Below are 22979 nucleotides of genomic sequence, written 5' to 3'. Positions count from 1 at the left end.
TGGAAAACAAAAGATCATTTCAACCAGCATACTAATACCAGTATCCCTCCTAAAAACCTACTTCCTAGAGACCCAGAAAGGAAATGGGGTCTGGATTACAAAACTAGCAGCCACACTTGTGCTGGCTGCTGACAATAAATGAGGCCCAAAAGTCAGCTCCAGAGTTGGCAGTACCAAGTATGCTTCAGTGACTTAATGGCATGGAGCTACGACAGGGGAGGGTCAGGCTGTGTGCTAGGAAAAGGTTCTTCACCAAGAAGGTGGTCTGGCACTTGGACAGGCTTCCCAGGGAAGTGATCACAGCACCAAGCCTACCGTAATTCAAGAAGTGTTTGGACAATGCTCTCAGACAGGGTTTGATTTTTGTGTGGTCCTGTGTGGAGCCAATGATCCTCGGATTCAATGATCCTTGTGGGTCCTTTCCAGCTCAGGTGATTCTGTGATTCTCTGACTTCTGGTAGTATTTTGGAAAGCTCCCATGCTAGGACAGCAAGGCTGTCCTAAGAGATGGTCATCCAAACTGGTCACGTCAGTTGCCTTCTATCATAAATTTCCCCTTCATGGCACAAACTCCTGCTGCCACTGAGGAGACTCTGAAGGCTAAATAGTATGAACAAGCAGAAAAACTGTCTTTGAGGATGATACCAGAGGCACACTTAAAAAAAACAGTGAGGATACACCCATCAGTTCTACCACACCAGGAGTAATTTTTGGCAGTCATCATACCAAAGTGCTTTGAGAACATACTTTTTTTTTTTTTTTTTAATAAAAACTGAGAGGGAAAAGTTCTTGAAAACAGATGGTAAGACACCTTTTCTCTATCACTGTCAGTTTAAATATGTCAACATTTTCCTTAACCTTTGATCAAATACCAACTACCATCTGACAAATATTTTGCTGGTCATTGCACAACATCTTTTCATAAGGATATAATGAAACTCAACGTTAACTTCCTCAGAACTAACATAGAAAGTATCTTTTCTATGGAAGTGCAACACTGCTCTGTATCAGAAAAGGAGGAAGAATACTCTTTTGGATAAAACATAGGACGAAGACTGAAAAAATATAGGCTTTTTATCGGCTTTACTGTAGCTTCCTGTCCCAGACTGTTTGGATCTGCCCGCACAAGAATATTGGATTGCCAGAGACATTCACTATTCCAACTGCAATGCCTTTTGCTACTCTGCACTTTAGTTTCCCCATCCACAAAACAGATTTATCCTGCCATGTTTATTTCAGTCAGGATAATAGCTGCCCTTGATTTAGAAAGCCTACCCTCAGAAACTTTCAGCCTGATTCCAGATATGCTCATTTCCCAGACTTGTGAAAGGACCTTTCAGATACCTTGTGCAGGTTATATGAAAGCTGACATGTACACAACAGTCACAGTTGTACTGTTCAGAAACACTGAAGATTTTTGATAGCTTTTAACTAATAGCTCAGACTTGAACCAAAGCATCAGTTACCAGGGTGCATGTACAGGTTATACATCCAGATATATATGGTAATTGTATGCATATAGTAATTTGTAGGATTTCTTCCTTACCAGCATACTTATTTTTCTCAAAGAAACTCAGAAGATGTATACTGAAACTGGTATACTCCATTGTAGCACAGCTGGTAAATGATGAGAAAGGAGATCACTACAACTTGCCTGTCTACAGCAGCAGGCTTGAGGGGATCTTACCTTGACATGGTGTATCAGGTGCTCAACTTCATTCACTTTATATGTCTCTATTCCCAACTCTTTAGACAACCGCAGAAGACGATTTTGTGTTGGCCCCACATAGGCTCCTCCAAGGTCCACATACTTAACTTGCTTATTCTAGTTTATCACACACAACACACAAAAGGAAAAAAAAAAAAGGATTAAAAAAATAAGCCTTTTGCAAATACCACACAAATTAAAAGAGCAATCCAGAGGATTTATTCAAGGGAAACATTCCTAGAGCAGTTTGGCAAAGATTCCTCTCCCCATGGAAAACTCCATTTTCTTGTTAAGAGTTCAGGAGTGGCAATTACCAAGAATCTCAGATATGGAGCTCATAACCAGCTGTTATAAGACTGTAATGTAAAATCGGGCTATGCAACAAAATTGAGAAGAAAGACCCTGGCAGACAGACAAAGAAAGAGTGAGAGGTTTGTGCAGTTCTTCCCTGGTCTCGCCAGCGACTAGTTCAAACAGACTATACTGGGAACAGCAAAGCTGAGACTTTCTGATGAGCAAAGTGGGAAGGGATCTCATGGGTCCAGGTAGTGCACACGGTAAAGGAGTGAAGGAGACAGGCTGGTTCTAATCACCAGCTACTTCTGCCATTCCTCTAACCAACATCACTCCTCACAGGGTTTGTTACAGTTCAGCTTGAGTTTCTTCATGGCACAGTTGGCTTTAAAGGTGTCTTTTCACAGGGATTTCGCCTGAATCTCTCCCTGGAAGATGATTCTGAAAATTAGCTAATCATGTTCTCCTTCCCAGAGGAAAGGACTGATAACTCCAGAGCCTGCAGATCACATGGAAACAGTCTGTCCCATCATTCTGCTGCTCTTTTTCTACTCCTGCTTGTACAGTATCAGGAAATTTCCCACCTGCTAGCGCTCTGGCAATTTTCCCTCGAGTAGGACCACTAGCAGGAAAGTTAAATAAATAAGTTAATAAAATTATGTCCACTATTCACATAGCATATTTATAATATACACATATATATATCATACGTGTGCATAATTTTACATTATACATGTGTATAGTATATGCTATGTATGTGTAAATAGAGTACAAATGGGTTTGGAGATAATTACCCTTACGGTGAAAGTTCTTCCTCCAACTCTGTCATTGGCTTCCAGCAGCACCACGTTCAAGCCCGACTCAGTCAGCAGTTTGGCTGCTGAGAGACCTGAAAGAAAAGAAGCAATTAAAAACTGGGCTAGGAACTAGTTTCATTCCTCATCCATTTTCTCCACACGCTTTTCTTTAATCTTGTTATTCTTGACGCTGAGACACCAAAAGAGGAAGCAAAGGAAATACAGGAGGGAACATCTCATTTTAGTTTTGATGGCATAAATCCTTGCAATTGCAGAGAAAATATCAGTCAGGCCCTCCAGAAACTGAGTCAAGACACTATGGGAATGATGGGAACTACAAAGGATGTATAACGTGGAGGGAATGCAACTCGCCATCTCTAAACTTATTAAGATCACCTCTGTCTTCCACTTTATCACAAATAAACTGAGATTTGTATCAACCAAGGTTCTCATTTTGGTCACATGTAGATGAATTTCTGGTGGGACAGCAAGAGATTCATTCTGAAGGGTAGTGTGGTCCTCTTGCACTGATAGGATACGTTGAATAAAGCTGAGCATAGACCAGGCTAGAAGCCACACTCACACAGCATAATTTATTTATCCCTTCTGGGTCTCTGCTTCGTCACCATCAGAGGGTGACCATTTTCCTCTTGATGTCCTAGTACACGTAGTTTTTGAGGAGGAGGAGGGAAAAGTGGAGTCAAAGGAGATTGTTCTAAGCAGAAGGCAGCCACGGAAGAAACAGCAAAAGCACTGGCAGGAAAAACAGATGGGCAAAGCTAGCATGGCAGGACTGAATGAAATGGCAATGATGAATATACAGCCTTTATATAGCAACCCTAGATAGACTGAGTATTAATGAGAGCTACTAAAGGTGCTACAGAACATCCTGGTGGTCAGACAGTGGCTTGGGACCAGGAGAACCAGGTCCTATTCCCAGCACTTGCAGTGAACCAACCAAGCTATGCTGGTTATATCACTTAAGCTCTTTGTTTCCCCACCTGCAAAGAGAGACAGTGTTGTACACCTATCTTTTCAAAGGACTTTGGCATTTTCTGGGGAAAAAAATAAATAAAGGCAGTAGATGTTTCCATTGAAAGATTATTTTATCCTGCTTTTATTTCCAGCTTCATGAACTTATTTATCTTAGGTTTTCACAAAAGTCCTAGTGAGTAGAGAAAACCAATAATGACACTGATATCAAGGTCTTTCCATACTTCCTTATCAAGGAAATTATATTATAAAAACATCTGGCTGGATCAGTAGCCTTGACTACCCTCACAAACATTTGAGGATGCCACGGAAGAACAGAATACAGTAAAAATAGTCATGGTGTGCAAACATGGGACAGATCTCCTATCAACTTTTGAGAAGAGATTGGTTCTAGAAGGAAAAATAGACAGCAAAACTCCTAAACAATATTGCTTACTATGCAAAGAAACAAGTAAAAATGTTGTTTTTAAGAAAAGACAAATATTTGATCAGCCAAGACAAGATCAATAGTATTTATTAATAATTTACAGAATTAATATATAATCTGAAGGCTGCTATCAGAAAAGGTTTCTGCTGGCTTATCACGCTAACCGATATTTACTAATCAATTAATAATACTCAGTAACCAACACTGATTAAGCAATACGAGATTTGAATTTCTTTTTGAAAATCTAATGAATAAACGTTTCAGTACAGCTGGGAACAGAGCAAGATTATTCCCAGGAGCTGAGCAGACAGAGAAGACTGTGAAGGAAGGACGCTACAGGAAGGACATGGACGTGCTCAAGAGAGTCCAGAGAAGGGCGACCAAGCTGGTGAGGGGTCTGGAGAACAAGTCTTACGAGGAGCGGCTGAGGGAGCTGGGCTTGTTCAGCCTGGAGAAGAGGAGGCTCAGGGGCAACCTTATCGCTCTCTACAGTTACCTTAAAGGAGGCTGTAGCGAGGTGGGGGTTGGTCTGTTCTCCCACGTGCCTGGTGACAGGACGAGGGGGAATGGGCTAAAGTTGCGACAGGGGAGTTTTAGGTTGGATATTAGGAAGTACTTCTTTACCGAAAGGGTTATTAAGCATTGGAACGGGCTGCCCAGGGAGGTGGTGGAGTCACCATCCCTGGAGGTCTTTAAAAGACGTTTAGATGTAGAGCTTAGCGATATGGTTTAGTGGAGTACTTAGTGTTAGGTCGGAGGTTGGACTCGATGATCTTGAGGTCTCTTCCAACCTAGAAATCTCTGATACTGTGATACTGTGAAAGGAGAGTTGGTTAGACTCAAGTGGAAGTTTGCACAGGTAACTGCAGACAAAGGCAGGGGACACAGCCACCCTCCAGCTCCTCTCCCACAGCACTAACAGAAATGCCAAACACGTAACGCTGGGGATAAAGGGGGAAGAAGTGAAGGCGGGGGCTCCGGAGGTCCCGGTGGCACTGCAGAGAACCAGATCAGACCTCGTGGCACACGCAGGTCACGACAAGGCAAGACTGCTCTTGCTAATACCACATATCAGCACAGTATCAATAGCTAGGTATTTTGCTGTTTTTCACATCTCACACGTTTGTCATCCTGGTATTGCCAAGGTACAGCCACATCACCCCTTCCCTCTCTCTCCTGGAGCTAGACTGTAGACCCCCAAAGGGGCTGTTGGATGTTTCTGCAGTAACAGCGAGAGGGCTGGGTGCTGCAGAGGGAGAGCTCTCAGCCACAGTGATACAAGGACAGCAACAAAAACATATTAAAACGGAGATGAACACCGGTGGACAAGTATCAGGCATGAGGCTGGGGCTCACTTCTCAGAAATTAAGAATTGCTGCGGGAAAATCCTTACAAACTACAATCTCTTTTCTGACCAAGAACCAGAGGCTGGGCAAGAGGCTTCTCTGTGCTCGATACTCCAGTTGCCATAAAGCACGCACAGAGCCCGTCAGGAAGTCTGGAAAAATCTATCACACAACTGTCCTGTAGGTAAGGTCTCATCCTGAGAAGTTTAACCCTTCACAGATTTCAGATGTTTCAGCGCTGTCTTGGCTCACCTGTCACTCTCCATCACTAGCAAGAGGAAGATTAAATTTATTTATATACTTTATATTGTCCACTTTGCTAAAAAGGGATGTAACCAACCACACACAAATGTTAAGCCCATCCAAAAATGTGACTAGTGCTGTCGTTACTCCCATTTCTTATATGATTTGCCACACAGTGACACCATGCTCTCCTCCCTGGGAACATTTCTACCAAACCTGATCTGAATCACAACGTAAGGCTGGACCACTTCTACCACTTGGCCGAGGACAGGAATTTGGTCCAGCATCCATGGCAGGACAGCTCACAGAAGTGCAACAGAACTTCATACACAGAATATATATATAGCATAACCTCATATACAGAATATATATATCGTACATGGTTAAGCAGCCCCACCTGCAGCTCCACTCAGAGAAGCAACATGCAGGCAATTAATGCAAACAACGAAGAAGCAAAGATGCACAGTCTTATTTGAAGCCTCAGACAATGTTAAAGCAGGGAAGCCTTCGTCAGCTACCATGGCAACCTGGTATCTAAATGCTCCCACTGGAGATACTGGTAAGAGATTGCCTTCCAGAGGATGTTATAATGTAAGTTCAAGCCACGAAAATTGTTTCTCCATCACGCAGCACTTAGCATTCACGCAGATCTTACCCAGATGTAATAATCGCGAGGATTATTTCATCTCCACTTCCAACTTCTTTCTTTCCCCTCTGATATCTCTGTGCCTACTAAGCACCCTAACTGCACCGTTGGATTAGACGGCTTCATTACCACCTCACTTCCTAACCTTCACACCTTCCTTTACAGTAAGAGAACAATTAATTTGTATTTGTTCTTTTAAATGGTAATCTTGAATTTCTGTACTAGGTCAGAATCCATACTCACATTTGGACTGACAAGTATGACAAGAGTCACATTCTTCCTCTGGACCTCAGGCATTATGGACTGCAATGAAGTCCTAGAGTCAAACAGATCTGACTATTTAAAAGCATTTCTAAGCACACATTTAAAAAATGGATCCAAATTTTGTAACGCTGCTGTGATTCTGCTTGGAATCAGCAAATTTACTGAAATACCTTTTAAACCTTAGCATTTCAAAAAAAAAAAAAAACAACAAACAAACAAACAAAAAAACACTGAAAAGGACAACGTCAGAAGTTGCATTTCTGATACTTCTCCAAATTATGTTTGCATCTTTCTCCACTTCGTTATTTTTTTCATAGGACGCCTCTGTCGTATTCTGGACAGCCAGACAAGCAATACATAACAGCAAGTCCATCTGCGGGATTTTATTTCTCCTTCAGGCTATACCAAATTCCATTGCAGTGCACATGCGATAGGGTGGGTACGCTGAAGGGGAATAGATTATAAAGCTTTAAAAAAAAAAAATATTTTTGAAGGCATTTCCACAGTTCCTGTGGAAACATTCTGTTCTGTTGTTCTGTTGTACCCTCTCTGAATTGCTCACTATTTTACAATGTCCCCCAAAATTTATTATCTCTCTTCTAGGAACAAAGCATCTATCTTCTCTCATATATGTAATTGTAAAAATTATCCACAAATTCTTACTTTTTATTCGGGGTGGAGAGACATTAAAAAAAAAAGTCACTAAACCAATGGCACTCACTCAATAGTTTCCAAGGTGACTGACAGAAATTTGTTTACTTTTATAACCTTAAAAATTTCTCTCTCCAACTAAAATTATAGGTTGAGAATGAAGAACAGCTGCCATCATATTTGTACTGTACTTGCTTGGAAAATTTGAAACCCTGGTTTTGCATAGTCACCTACACAACTCACACCTGGATTTCCCTGGATTCAGAAAAATCGCTGATATTCCTTTCTCTTTATTTACTTATTTATTTTGGCACCAAAGGTATGTTTACACAGTACTGGCCAGGGGAGTTTTAAACAGGGGAGGTTTGTTTTGTAACACATGCCAGACACTTGGCAATGCATATAAGCATTATCTGTACAGGTAAGCTAGAAATTTTCACCGCCTCCAGAAAAGGCAAGGAGCTGATTTTTACCTTTGTTGAGCCCCCACAACTTGAATGTACATAGCGAACAAGCTCTACACTAGCTCGGTTCATTGCTGACAGTGTACCCCTTGACAATGTGTGTTTTAGCACGGGCCAAATTCTAGTTTTTCCACTGTGTTTTTGCAGGTGCACCTGCACTGCAAGTCATCCTCCAGCTCAAAGCTTCAAGATATGTTTCTTGAGGTCTTCTTCCTTGCTCTCAGCCTGTCTGGCCACAGCTATATCACTGTCTGCGGAGACGCCGGATAGCAGACTCCTTTGCACCCAGGTTGAGCCTGCAGAGCAGCCAGCAGCAACACAACAGAGAGCCCCTGCTTGAGAATGTTTTATGAGGTCCAGGGCAGCAAACGAACATCGTGTGAGGCTCAGTAAGTGGCTCTGTCACAAAATACACCTCAGAAATGGCATTAATAACAGCCTGCTGAACAAGCACAGACCTCTGCCCAGTGAATAATGGGGAAACTGGGAGATAACGGAATGTTTCACAAGACTGACAGCAAAAAAAAAGGGGAAATACCATAACTGATTATATGTAAACCAACAAAAGTTGAGTTCAGGGTTGCTAAGGTAAATGAACTCCAGTATTTCTTAACAGAGGTATTCAAAAATATTAATCAGACCACCTTGGTCCATGGACATATGACATATGCTACACCAGAAAAATCAAAATTTGTACTTGTCTTCTTGATTTTAAGTCTTATTTTGACCAGAGAGACAGAAATTTTATTTTCCCAATGAAACCAATGAGTTTCACATAATCGTGAAACCTGAAGTAGCAGTAACAGAACAGGAGGAAACAGCCTCAAGTTGCACGAGGGGTGGTTTATGTTGGATATTAGGAAGAATTTTCTTCACAAAAAGAGTGGTCAGGCATTGGAACGGGCTGCCCAGAAAAGTGGTGGAGTTGCCATCCTTAGAGGTATTTAAGAGGACATGGTGCTTAGGGACATGGTTTTGTGGTGGGCTTGGGAGTGTTAGGTTGATGGTCATACTTGATGATCTTAAGGGTCCTTTCCAATCTAAATGATTCTATGATTCTAGCTGAAATGTTAAGAAAAAAAAAACAGCAAATCTGTCAAAACCTCCACAAAGTTACAAAGGTGGCAACACTGCTGTGGGATGACATGGGAAACAACTGTTCTGCTTCTAGATGTCTTCACATAGTAACCCTTATCTACCTGGTCTGATGTTATATTTCTCAGGAATACATACAAAATGCACATGGCAAATATATGAGTTTGGCCAAAACTGCTGCACTGTGCCCAGTAAAATAAAACACACCTGACTGTCAAAATTCACTGCAGAAGACATTTCAAGGAGAACCCCTTTGTTGGTGGTTAACACAATTGCCATGTTTGACCAAGGGCAATAGGAAGAAATAAAGAGGAATATGCCCTAAGCAGTTGGGGTAAATCCTGGGGAAAGCAGAAAAACACTCTTTCAAACAGAAAACCTCTTGTGTTAAGTTCCTAGCATCTAAAAATTAGATCAGTTAATGGAAAAATTCTGTTTCCTGCTGCTTAGACCTAGTTACTCTAAAATTCAAATAAAAAAGCCTCCTTGCTTATCCTTAGGGCTCTCTGACCTCCTTTTAAGTAAGAGTTGTCCCAAAAGCATCCTGTATGTTCAGTGCTATTAGCAGGACACAGTTTGCATATCACTGCGATACTGAAGTAAAAGAAGGGATGGAGACTACAAGCAGAGGAGGGCCATGTTCTTATCTGCATCTAAGCAGCCATTTTGCACCAGTGGCTTGTCCCCTTGAAATCTTCTATGGCTTCTTTATTGCATTAGTGTGTCAGAAACTGCAATTTAATAGCATTGTTTTTGTTTGTGTTGACCACTCTAATGAGCACAATCTGATTACTGCTCCGCTGCTGAGAGATTGAACCTGGCGCTGGTCACCTTTAACTCTGTCACTCATCATTAGTCAGCTAAAATATTTTAATTGAAATAATGGCTTCAGACAATAATGCCTGTAAGGCAGTATAGGTAAGGACTGTAAGCAAAAATAAATAAATAAATAAATAAATAAATAAATAAAGACAAAAAGACATTGGTCCAGGGTCTGGGTGAGATAAGGTGATACAGGCATTTTTTTACAGCTTTCCTCGCCTCACAGAAAGGTCAAGAGATTTTTGCTGTTGTGAAGAATACTTTCCCTTTATAAATTCAAGGGACATGCTCAGAATCCTAATGGAAGTTTTACAGACACAGCTAAGAGCACAATGCCTGAAACTCAGTTCACATCAGACCAGCAGAGTACTTTCAAAAATAGTAAGAATGCACAAGAGTGAGTTTTCCTTCTTCATTGCATCCTTAGTCCTTAGTGCGGACAAGGTCTGCAGTATCCAGATTGCTCCAGGAGTTCTGGATGGCAATCCTTCTGAAAAGCAAAGGGCAACAAGGACAACGAGGTACTGCAACCCAACAGTACCTTTTATTAACTTAGCTTTTCTCTTTGATCCGTAGGCTTTCAGGGTGAAGGTACCCTTTTCACCTCTCCAATTTGGGCTATATCTACAAAGGTATTTTAGATATTTTACTCAATCTCATGGAAGAAAGAGACAAAATCGCAGTTCAGAACCTCAGCACAAGGTAGAGCTGGGTCTCTGTAAATCGTCAACTTGGTTATTCTCAATACCTTACCTCCATGCACTGAACAGCAGAGTGAAAGGTATCAAACCAACTCCTCTGCTGCAAGTAGCTGTCGTGTGGGGAGAGATACTCTGTCTTCCTAAGCTTTGTCGCTTTGCAGTAATGAATACCATTAAAATGAATATCACTCACCTACAACACTGGAGAACTTAAAAAAGCAACAGTTTCTGAAATCCCAAGGAGCAAAAAAAAAAAAAAGATATTATCAATCTGCCTATCTGTTTAAAATGTACATTTACTTAAAATATTTGTACATACGACACAACATTTCTGACTAGGATACAGAACTCTATGAATAAATATAATTTACTTTTGTTAGCATTTCATTGTTGAGCTGAGGCTATGAGTTTTTCCATCTGTGAGCTGGCTCTGTAACCTGTCACTGAGGTCAGGATGAACATCCCAGTGAGTTAATGCGACTTTACGTGAGCATCAATTCTAGTCCCAGCCCTCAGCTTTCCGTGATCTTTTCCCTCTGGCAGTGCTTCTAGATGATTCATATCCATAGTGCAGGGAGCTGTATTTATTAAGCAGAGCTCTTTAACATTGAAATCATTCAACCCAAACATGTCCTAAGCATTGCACCTTGGAAGTGAAACAGAGCCTGGCCAGTGATGAGTGAGATGAGCCAAGTGGTAGCCCCTTGAGCTCAAACCCTGCCACGTGAAGACAGTTCATTGCATTTGTGTGGCAACCCAGTGCCTTTGGTGCATTTCTGCCTCAGCTCAAGCACTGAAACCACACCTGTCCTGCCCTTGACCAGGGCTTCTCTTTAGCTCCTGTTGTATTTTTACACTTGAAGTTTTCAATGAAACTTTAGTTTGACAAAACTGGGCACTCCAGCATTTCAAAGGATGAATATTTCTAGTATTAATCATACACTCAGCACTTTGTTTATGTTATGGGCTATATATATGTAAATATATAAATATATATATATTCTGTGTGTCCTTCGTTATGGCCCCAGGATATGCTGAAGAGTTCATGTTAATCGTATTATTATTATTATTATTATTGTTATTGTTATCCGTACCGCAGTATTATCTCACAATTTCAACGCCAGGACCTCCTTCAGCTTAGATCATCCCTTTTCCTGCTACTTTACAACTTAGGCTGCTTCTGAACACAACAGGCAGAGGAAAGAAGCAAAGCAGACACAGATAACTGAAAGACAAGGTAGTACTACATCAAACATATCATAGCATTAGAACAAACAAAGCTTAGCACAATGACTGGGGCATAACTCAGTCCCTTCCTGGCTGAGGCACTACAAGGACAGCTTACTTAAAAGCATCCTTTTAGGCATTACTGTTACAAAAAGATATAAAAGCAAATAAAATACCAGCCAAATTTACTCTGGAGAAGAGGTCTTCCTTCCAAACACAGAAAAATGGGGAAAAAAAAGACTAACGTAAATTTGGAAAATTTTGCAAAATTATGAGCAGCTGCCTCAAAAGAGAAATGCTTTTTTGTTAAATCTTGCATGTTCTCAAGCAAAGAATTCTTCTCTATTTTTTTTCAGTCTCCTAAGGAAAAAAGTAAATGCTCAAAACTCATGATCAAATGGATTTGAATTTAGATACTGAAAAAGAAAAAAAAAAGAAAACAGACTACCACTCTCATATCTTGACATTAAGGAGTAGCACACAATTTCTCACATCTCTCAGTAGCTGGTTAATCACAGGCATCCATTTAGAGAAGGTCACGTCACAGGGCAGCTAGCAAAGCCCCCAGATGAGCAACTACATCCTCATTCTGTGGCTGTTCATTTTATTTCATCTTTTGCTTGATCTTCAGTGAACTTTTGTCACTCAGTTGCACCTAATAATTATGGATTTATGTTTCCAGAGCATGTCTCGGTGTCAGTGTCGCTTTGAAATATTCACTGTGCTATGCCCTAGTAACTCTATCGAAACTCCTATCATCTACATATACGTAGCACATGTACACAAGTAGGTACACACATATGCACACACAGACTAGATAATACTAGCTTGTAGAGCTTACAAGGATTACTGAATATTTTGTCTATTTAAACAACAGAATAATGAAGAAGAAACCCACTACTGCCCAGCATCCTGTATAAACACCATACATGCCCACCAGCTCTTTGCTGATATTCCAAGAGATCACTCCATTTCTTGAGGGCCAGCTCAGGATGAGCTATTCCCTAGCTGAAGTAAACAACTAATTTGGCTGAGATACCAAGGGCTGAGAACATAGATGTCATCCAGAGAAGCACAAAAGGGAACAACTGAATGGGATTTCCTAGTGACTGTCTTCCCTCCATCTCTAACTGCAGGCAAGAGAAAGCACGAGACCTAAGCAGCTTATCCTACATTTATGTTACGATATAAAAAAATGCTTCCATCAGATTTGCACCATTCTGTTACAACATGTGGGGAAAAAAAGGTGAAGGAAGTAGAGGTACAAAGAAGCATGCAGATTGTAAAATGAAAGACTTTACAACTCTTTCCTTTCCTCACCTGTGCTCATTATTTAGCATAACTTGCTCATTTAGCCTCTGGTCAATCTAGCCTCATAAATGTTAATTCATATTGGAACGAAAGAGGTGACTTGCTCCAATATTCAATGCGTTCAAACACAGATCTATCACTAGAGCAAACAAGGTGCAAGTTTACGTGCAAGCTACCCAGGTCATCAGGATGCATAGTACGAACTGGCTGTTTGATCAGCTGTTGCTGTGTGCAGTCAACCAAGAAGACTCCATTTGATGTTCTAGCTTGATGGTATAATTTATATATAAAAACTAGCCAGCTGAGCAGCAGGAGGTTACAAACGATTTTTGGTTGGTTGGTTTTTTTTTGCTTCTCACTCCCAGCTGAGTTAAATGGTAGAAAATGTGATGTAGTTGAACAGTACAGACATAAACTAATAGATGGGGAAGCTTCAAATGGATTAAAACTTCATGAAACTCTTTAACCACTTGAAGTATGAAATGTCAAACAATGGTCACCATCACAACCTAGTCATTGCAACTGCAAGATGCCAGAACCATGGCCAGACTCTTCCATTTGCTACTGAGCACAGAGTATGCAGAGCAAAGGTAAAGCAGTAAGGGTAAAACTACACACCCACTTTGCTCAGGATATAAGATTAATTTTAGCATCAAAATTATACATTGAAATAAAAGTTTTAAAAAGGCATATCTGAGGCAGACTCAGATGGAAATTAACCAAGCTACTAGGTTTCACCTAGAGATTTTTCAGTTCACCAAGACTGCTGCCTGTTCACCAGGCCAGTACAACTTCACAGATGATGTATATGCTCTGGCTTAGGTCTGTGTTTCACTGCCTATCTCATCCTTACATAGTAAGATTTCTGAAGCAGGGACCATTCTGTCTCACACTCAGACAAGGTGTTACACTGTGCATTCCTTATTCTTAGCTATGGCACCAATAAACAGTAAAAAATAAAAATAAAGAATTAATCAACCATCTCACTAATGCAATCTCTATAGAATAACATCATTATAAAAGCCTGTGTTAAAAATCTGCAGATCTAAGATGTATGTAGCCATATATAACATGACCAAAAGTAGCTTCGACTCTCTAGACTGGACTACCTTTTCTTCCAGGGATGGTCTGTACTCTGTTCCCTCATCCCATCCCCTGCCCTTCCTTCTTCTGTGCAAACAGACACAAATGCCCTGCAAAAACCCTGAGGCCCATCATTTCCTTAAGCAGCTCCCCTGCTCTCCACTCATAGCTGCAAGGCAACATCTCTGTGGCTTGTCAGGCACTTTCCAGCATCAACTTTTTTGCTAAGCCACCCAGAACTTAGGATCTCCACAACTGAGATACAGAGAACTGACAGGACAGAAGAAGCTGGGTAAAATACAAGTGCATGGATGGGTTATTTAAAATAATACAAGACATTAATGATTCATATAACAAGGTACTGCAGTGTGCTCCTATTGACCACCGAAATCAACAAAATGTATCTTTAAACAAGGATCATACATTACAAAATTATAAACCTTAGACACATCAGTCTGTATATAAACCAGTCAATTGGATAAATGATCACATTTTGACAAACCATCTCACAAGGCTGCAAGAACCTTAATATCTGACATAAATTTCCAAGGATGAAATAGGTTATCGGCCCAGGAGGAAAATCACGTTAAGTTCGAAGATGGCTATATAAAAATTAAATGATTGGAACTGTAATGAAATGAATGCAATTTCCTCATGAAATTAAAGCCCAATTGAATGATGACTGATTTCAGAAATCATATAACTGAGTGCTTTGTAAGTACATCAAGATACATTCTCTGTAAAGCAAAGCAAAAGAAAGGTTTTCAACCCACCATGGCTTCACTTAGCAAACTTCTATAACCAATGTAAAATTTAACACCATATCACTCTGTGAAGTAGCTGCTACGGAAGGGAGACAAAACACAAAGGCAAGCTCCTTCTGGAGAGGGGCAGTGAAACATTATTGCTTTTTATCTTTAATTAACACAACTATTTCACTACAGCTGTCAGTTGTGCTATAGAGAAGCAAAATGGACCGGTGGGAAGTGTGCCAGAATCACACAGATTGTTTACATACACAATAGTAACTTCTGAAGAAGAAAAGCCTTCCTGATTGACTAAATTATGCATAAGACCTAATTCATTGTCATTAGCTGCTGTGTGAGATATGCAAATATAGAGCAAACTCTCTGCTGGTTTATGATACTACAAGCAGTGCTAGAAGCTTACCTCTGGGACTACCAGGGCTGTGTAAGGCTGCATTGCTCAGGCTTTCTGTCTACTAAAGCAGTAAAACAAGCCTATTTGGCTTTTTGCCACAGTTCTCCACCTTTTGGTAAGACCACCGGCACCCACCAGCTATCCATAAATTCTTGCACACTCCTGAGCAGATGTCAGACATCCTGAGCACACCAAGGATGAAGCCAGAGCGGTGGGCTGCTCCTCGCAGCCTCTGGGGCTGTGGGCACCAGAGTTTGACCTGGACTTGTATCACAGCAGTGAGTAACATCTTCCATTTGCTGGAGACTGACACTACAGTCACTCACTGCTTGGGGTAAGCAGGCTGAATTATGTGTCTTTAAAATTACTCCTGTCCTTGATGAAGACAAGGAGTAAAACAGACAAATCAGAATTCATAAGTACGCAGAACTTGATCTTTTGGCAATCTCTTGATGTTACAAGAAGATGAAAGAGGGAAGGAGAGAAAAAAAGTAGTCAAGGAGAGGACACTGAGGATGGAGACGGGATGCAGGTGCACATCTGTGGTCAGGATGGCAAAGTAAATTATTTTTGACTGCACCTTCATGGAAGAAGAACACTAAACTGAACAGTTTTCTCTCTCCTTGTTACTACTCTTGAACTGCAAAATTAAAAGTATTCCAAGAAAGCAAGTTTGCCGTGTTTATGCTAGTAAATAGTATGGGACAATAGGAAAAGATTTGGAGAGCAAAACAGTTGTATCCTGAATACCCAGTGTCATATCCATGAAAGGTGCTTTATTTCAGACTAGACTTTATGTGGCCCTACAGGCTGAACATCTCTTAAGGGCTTGGAGTTCAAATAGTGAGCTCCTAGAGCACGTCATCCCATGTGGTCTCATGCAAAAAGGAATCCAATGTGCATGCATTGAGATTTCTCTGTGACACACGCGATAGAGCAGTAAGTAGGGTCAATCAGGAGATCTGCTCAAGGCATACACCTGATCTGAACCTATACATTAATGCATATGAATATCTACTACCACCTCTCGTGTGATTAGGTGGTAATCTAATGCTAAAGTAGACTCAGACAAGTCTACTGAACTAAAAGCACCACTGCAGGTGTTTGCCTAAGTAAACAATGCACTGAACTTTCTTACAAAGGACTTTCAGCCTTTCCTCTGTCTAACCTTGTTTGTCAAAAACATCTAATTCAGCAGTACAGATAAGAAAACCCCGTGAACTTTGCAGTTTGTAACACTGACATTAACTGCTATGCACAAACTTGGGTTCTCCAGCAGTTCTTCACATACTAGTTACTCAGGAATCCCTTACACAAAGTTTTGTTAACCTGATTTACCTCTATTGCTCTTTCCAAGGTGGTTTTCACATTTTGTTGAACAAACACAACAAACTTTCCCTAATACCACCCTTTCATAATGGTTAAATAAGTTAATGGAAAAGCTTTTCTTAATGATGTACTTTGAGCCTTGAGAGATGAGATTGCTCCTGCAGACAGAATGGAAAGCTTCCTATCAAATCAACTTTCAGACCAGTTAGGAGGTATCTATCAGTCAGTGACTTAGAACTACTGTCCCTGCTTCCTAGGCTACCAAACTATCTCACAACATTACACAGCTGCTTTCTGTACTGTTTGCTGTGTATTGCCAAGGACTGTGTGAAAAATCTAAGTCAAGTGGTAAGCTCCAGCTAATTGGCTCACGTTCTTCTGCAGTAGCCAAGAACATAGTTGAAAACAAAAGGAGGAACCCCTGGTGGCAGAGACAGGCAACTGAAAATATGAACAAAGACCTTCACAGTGTCAACTGATAGAGAAACATCCCAGATTCTCTTTGCCTGATGCATCCCAGAGACAGTAGTATCCCTCTGACAGGAACTTGGAGATGGTCACGGTCCTCCAAAATGCATCATCCCACCCAATTCATCATCCATGCTATTTCATCCATGCCTGCGTTTTTTGTTTTGTTTTATTTCAAATAGGTGTTTAGTATTGGACCGCTAGACTGGGTATGTTCTCCAAAAATGGTGCTTTGTTTGGCAAACTGTATCTTTCCAAAGGAGGACTACTATGACAGCATAAATTTCTTCCATGGAGCAAAAAGAAAACACCAATAATTAAGTAGTATAGGCTATGAATCTCATGGATACTTTTCATGCAACGTCTCCATTTTGTTTCAAATAAGAGTTTTGCCCTCTGCTTCAGTCTCTTTTAAAACAGACTGAATGTCTTCAGATAATAGCCCCCAAAACACTTGACCTGTTTTGTTTAAGTAAATTGAAATTGTCTCACAGATGGAGTGAGAGATACTGTAATTATACAGTGTATTAAGCCTTCATGCAAATGAAGAGCAAGACTTACAAAGAGTACAGAGCAAACTGTATCTCTATAATGCAATGATAGGTATGTAAATATTTTATAAACCTAACATTTAAATAGAAATATTTTATGTTACAGTAGGTTTTGGTTCTAAACTTACAAGAACACATCAGGCTGCTTGAGAACAGGAAAACACTACACATACTTCAAATGCCATTCACCATAATAACTCAAAGAAGGTTTCACTTTTCAGGAAAAATAAATCAACCTCACTTTAATTGCAAAATCTACACACTGCTAATTTACGAGAAGCATTTTCTTAAGTACGACTGGAGCAACACTAGGTTAAAATCTGTTAAATTCTTTTGAAACAAACAAAGGAAAGAGGTCTCCATGGCAAAAGCAGGGACAGGAAGGCAGTTTTGAAAACATGTGGAAGAAGTTTTTAAATGAAATATCTGAACAGATTCCAAAATTTGATTTAAGAAAATTTCTGTCACCAGTGTCTGATTAATTAAGAAGATGAGCAAGTTTGATGACACAACCCCATACTTTTCTCAATCGTTTCCATCCTTGTGCTTCAGGAGTCCTTCACAATAATAACAGCAATAATAAAATTAAAAATTAAAATTAAAAAAGAGATGCTTCTGAACAAACAGAAGATTTTTTCACCATGCATGTTCCAACTCTCTGAGGAACTAACTACCTTTTACATTTCCAATCTAAATATTCCTTAGTACCAAGCATATTACATACAGTTTCTGGGTTAAGTTTTTTTTGTATATATATGCATTTTTAAGTTGGAAAGTTTTCTTATAAAATATTTCTTTTTAATCCAAGCCATTCACAAAAATGTCAAAGACTTCAGAAGACATTTTACCAATAATACAGGGCCTACTTCTAATAAATCCCTCTCTTCTTCAAATATCTTTGCTGTCTTACCAACTGTATTAAAAGATGATCTGAAATCTTCAGAGAATCCACAGACCATTTTTGTAGACTTCAAAGAAATTAATGAAGTCTAATTTTGAGTAGGTTTTTTACTATGTAACACTTAAATTAGCCAGTTCTTTATTTTTATTCTTTGGCTTTCAACAAACTTGAAGTAAAGGACCCCGAAATGATTCAGCAAAGGCAGTGGTATAAAATACCTCCGCCTTCAAAGAACTGTAAGCTGTCAAGGTTGTGAAGGCCTCTGTATTGCTATTACACTATCACAAAAACGTGGAATGGTTTGGGTTGAAAGCATCCCTACAGATCATAGACCACAGAATCATAGAATGCCTTGGGACGGAAGGGACTTTAAAGATCATGTAGTTCCAACACCCCTGCCATGGGCAGGGATGCCACCCACTAGGTCAGATTGGCCAAGGCCCCATCCAGCCTGGCCTTGAACACCTCCAGGGATGGGGCATCCACAGCTTCTCTGAGCAACCAGAGTGCCTCGCAACTCTCATTGTTAAGAATTTCTTCCTTATATTTAATATGAATCTACTTTCTTTTAGTTTAAAACCATTACGCCTTGTCCTATCACTCCACTCCCTGACAAAGAGTCCCTCCCCAGCTTTCCCGCAGGCCACTTTTAGGTACTGGAAGGGCCACTGTAAGGTCTCCCCAGAGCCTTCTCTTCTCCAGACTGAACACCACCAACTCCCTCAGCCTGTCTTCATAGGAGAGGTGCTCCAGCCCTCTGAGCATCTTTGTGGCTCTCCTCTGGACTCACTCTAATATGCTCATGTCCTTCTTGGGCTGGGGGCCCCAGAGCTGAATGCAGCGCTCCAGGTGGAGTCTCATGAGAGCAGAGTATAGGGGAAGAATCACCTCCCTCGGCCTGCTGGCCACACTTCATTTGATGCAGCCCAGGATATGGTTAGCTTTCTGGGCTGCAAGTGCACACTGTTAGCTCATGTCCAATTTTTCATGCACCAGTACTTGCAAGTGCTTCTGTGCAGAGCTGCTCTCCATCTGTTGATCACCCAGCCTGTATTCATGCTTGGGACTGCCCTGACCCAGGTGCAGGTCCTTGCACTTGGCCTCGCTGAAGTCCATGAGGTTCACGTGGTCCGACCTCTCAAGCCTGTCCAGGTCCCTCTGGATGGCTTCCCTTAATTCAATTGTATCAACTGCACCACTCACCTTGGTGTTGCCTGCAAACTTCCTGAAGGTGCACTCAATCCCACCATCTCTGTTGTTAGGTTTTTTACTGTCATTTTTTTCCTCCCTATATTTTAGATGCTACTAATTAAATCTGAGTAAAAGATGGACAGAACTGCTGCCAAAGAGGGTGAGAGCACTGCAAATGGAGTTTGCATTACCCTAAAAAAGTAAATAAATAGAAAACAGAAAAACGAATGGTGTGTCTGCAACATGTTTATTCACATCTTCGCATCAGCACAGCAACTTTTTGTTTCTTCTGTGGTTAACTTCTGTGCTCATGGCTGTAACAGCTAGCTCAAGAACACTTACTCTGAAGGTCAAGGGAGCAGTCCACTGTTTTACATCAGTGCACCTACTGATGCCTGCCTCACCTAAAGGCAGTAACAGCAAAGTCTCAGTTGGCTGCTCCCGAGTCAGCTTAGAAACAGCGACTTTCTGAAGGAATGCACAAATCAAATCTGGAGCAATAACAAACCTGGTCTCCAAAGAGCGACCCATTTCAAAAATCATATGCTTCATTTTCCAGTCAACAGGAGAACAGATCTCAGCAGCAGCCTAGCATGTCAGCAGGAGTTTTCAATGAGAGCAAAGAGATAAAACCATATTTTTATCACCTGGCTGCCAGACCGATGATTTTTACAAAGAAGTGTGTGGATAGAAGACAGAGGTGAATCTGGAGTGGTCTATAAAAGCTAAAAGAAAGCGACTGAAGGCAGTTATTAATTTTTATGTGTATCTATTTTTCCAGCCTCTGTGTGAGGGCAGGAGAAAAGTTGCTACACCATGAGAGCAGAGTGCTTTGGAGAAGATTTTGTTTAGAAGAAAGTAAATAGAAAATTAGTTCCTTACAACACCCTGCCACTTGTTTTTATCTGCAGGTATAGAAGAGCAAAGCACACAACTGAACACAGCACAGCACTGCTGCTCTGTTCTGCTCCAAGAGCGTTTTCAGGAAAACATATGGAGGCAGTGCAGGCCTGCCATGAAAATATTCCCATGGCAACAATGAAAAACGATATATTGAAATCTGTTACACTAACTCTTTGACTCCAACTCATTAAAGAGAAGGAACCTGTAGCACTGCATCTGTACAAAAACATGCCACTGAAGGTGTTTTCATTTAGAAGACATGAATAGATAGTTCCCAGTGGTTAATTTTCTGTAATACTGTCATTGTCAAACAAGTTAAAAATTAGCCATAATCCTGTGCTTACAGTCATGTTTCACAAAACAGTGATGGTTAATTTTTGCTAACCACATAAACTTTAAACATTCAATAATTATTCAGCAGTTTCTTATCTGAGAACCATCCTTAGAAAATGATGCTAATGAGTCTAAAGGCCCGAACTATCTATGGAAATAATCGACTCCAAGGCATCTTGGCAGCTTGTGGGTAAGGCCTGGAGAACTAACACACCATTATTCACTACATAATTCCACGCTGCACACCTTAATATAATGGTTGCATAGAAATTCCTTACAGGAATAAGTAGTGTAAATTAAAAGCCACAATTAAAGAAAAAAGATAAATTAAATCATATGTTGGGTGACACATTTTGAGTAATTTGTTTGCAGGTTGGCAAGAGATGCTGTTTGGATCCATGGACAGATGCATATTCGCAATGCACTAATGAGATTAACATTTCATTAGCACCAAAACTATCATATTGCACACCTTCCAACAGTCACAGGCCAAAAAGCAGCTGTTTGATATGGCAAAGGCACAGAAGAAAAAAACAATTGCACATAACGCGATCTATTTGGGCACGTGCATCTGTGAACAAAATGCACGAGAGTTTCTTTGTGAGCATGCACAGGTTTTCCAGCCAGGATTAGGCTAAAGGCAGTAGATTGCCACCCGGTGCAACAAGGCTTCCAGGCCTGCTGTCGCTTTCTGCAGGGCCGTTCACGGTCTTAAATCCACCATACCTGTGCTGAGGGAGGAACTAGAAACTTGCAAAATGATCCAGCTGTTTTTTGGCATTTTCCCTTTATGGGAAAATGCTCTAAACAGAAAATACCCCAAGATTTAAACTAGTGATTTGTGACCGAGGTGCTCTGCATAATGCTCCTGGACTCAGTATAGAAGCACCTATCCCTTGTTTGCCCCGAACTTCCAGGGGCAGGAATTACAGGGGTTTGAGGGATGCTGGGGCTGGACAGTGGAAGAACCAGAAGAATAAAATAAAATAAGATAAGGTAAGATAAAATAAGATAAGATAAAATATGATAAGATATGATAAAAATAAAATAAAATAAAATAAAATAAAATAAAATAAAATAATAAAATAAAATAAAATAAAATAAAATAAAATAAAATAAAATAAAATAAAACAAAGCCAGCACAACGTGACACTCAGCCTGGACTTTACAGGTAAGGACCCGTGAGCCCAGACACCAGCGCAGCCCCTCTCCCCCACCGGCACCGGGCAGCGCCCAGCTCCCGGGGCGGCGGAGTCCCGGCGCCGCCATCCCCACCGCAGCCCGGCGAGCGGCCGCCGGGGCTCAGCTCGTCCCCCCCGGGTCGCTGCCGGGACCCCGGTCCGCCGGACCCACCTGAGATGCCGCCCCCGACCACCACCACGTCGCATTTCTCTGCCATGGCGCTGCCCCCCGGCCCGGCCGCTCTCCTCCCGCCCTGTCGCCGCGGCGGTGTCTCCCGGCCGGCTGCGGTGGGCGGGCAGCACCGCCCCGCACCGCCCCGGGTGAGGGCGAGCCCGGGGAGGCGGCGGGGATCCGCCTGAGGGGTGGATACAGCTCTCCCTCGCCTATCTCTCGCAGGACGAGGGGAGAGAAGCCCCTGGCGTAGAGGAGCACAGCCCCAAGGTTGTAGGCAGCGTGGTCTTGCTGGTTCTCCTAAGGCCATGTTGGGGTCTGGTTCCTCGGCCTCTGCCCACCACACCAGGGCCACCAGTGGGAACCCGCGGCAGCCAAGGCTGGAGTTGTCGACTCTGGAAGACCTGTAGGATCAAGTGACAGCTCTCCCCAGCCAGCTTTCCTTGAAAGCTCCTCAAAATAAACTGCACTTCATGCCAACTGTGGTTTGAACTGTGTGAGAGAGCCTTGCTGAGAGGTGGGGTCAGCCTATACGCTGAGCATTATTTGCCCAGACCCTCAGGAGACTGACCCAGAGAGAAAAAGGCTGGCCCATCCAGAAACAGTTCTGTCAACAAATTCACCTTGAGCCTTCAGCCTTGTTCCCTACAGACCCAACAGGATTTTCCATCTGTTGGGTTTCTACTTGACAAGTGAGGCTCCAGGAGACTGGAGGTG

The 22979-nt window shown here is 41.5% G+C and overlaps 1 protein-coding gene across 1 annotated transcript in view; it reads right to left on the bottom strand.

Annotated features, from left to right (window-relative positions):
• Positions 1-22417, bottom strand: part of MAOB (monoamine oxidase B) — a 55320-nt gene extending 32903 nt beyond the window's left edge. Inside the window, exons 1-3 of the mRNA XM_083847093.1 lie at positions 22263-22417; positions 2797-2891; positions 1688-1825 (exon numbers count right to left, since the gene is read on the bottom strand). Coding sequence (XP_083703219.1) covers positions 1688-1825; positions 2797-2891; positions 22263-22308 — 279 coding nt within the window. The 5' untranslated portion in view covers positions 22309-22417. The remainder of the gene's footprint in view (positions 1-1687; positions 1826-2796; positions 2892-22262) is intronic.
• Positions 22418-22979: the final 562 nt, after the last annotated feature.

This window comes from Anser anser, assembly GCF_964211835.1.
Source record: "Anser anser genome assembly, chromosome: 1".
Lineage (NCBI taxonomy): Eukaryota > Metazoa > Chordata > Aves > Anseriformes > Anatidae > Anser > Anser anser.
The sequence above is the reverse complement of the archived record's forward strand: the minus strand, read 5'-3'. Positions and strand labels throughout refer to the sequence as shown.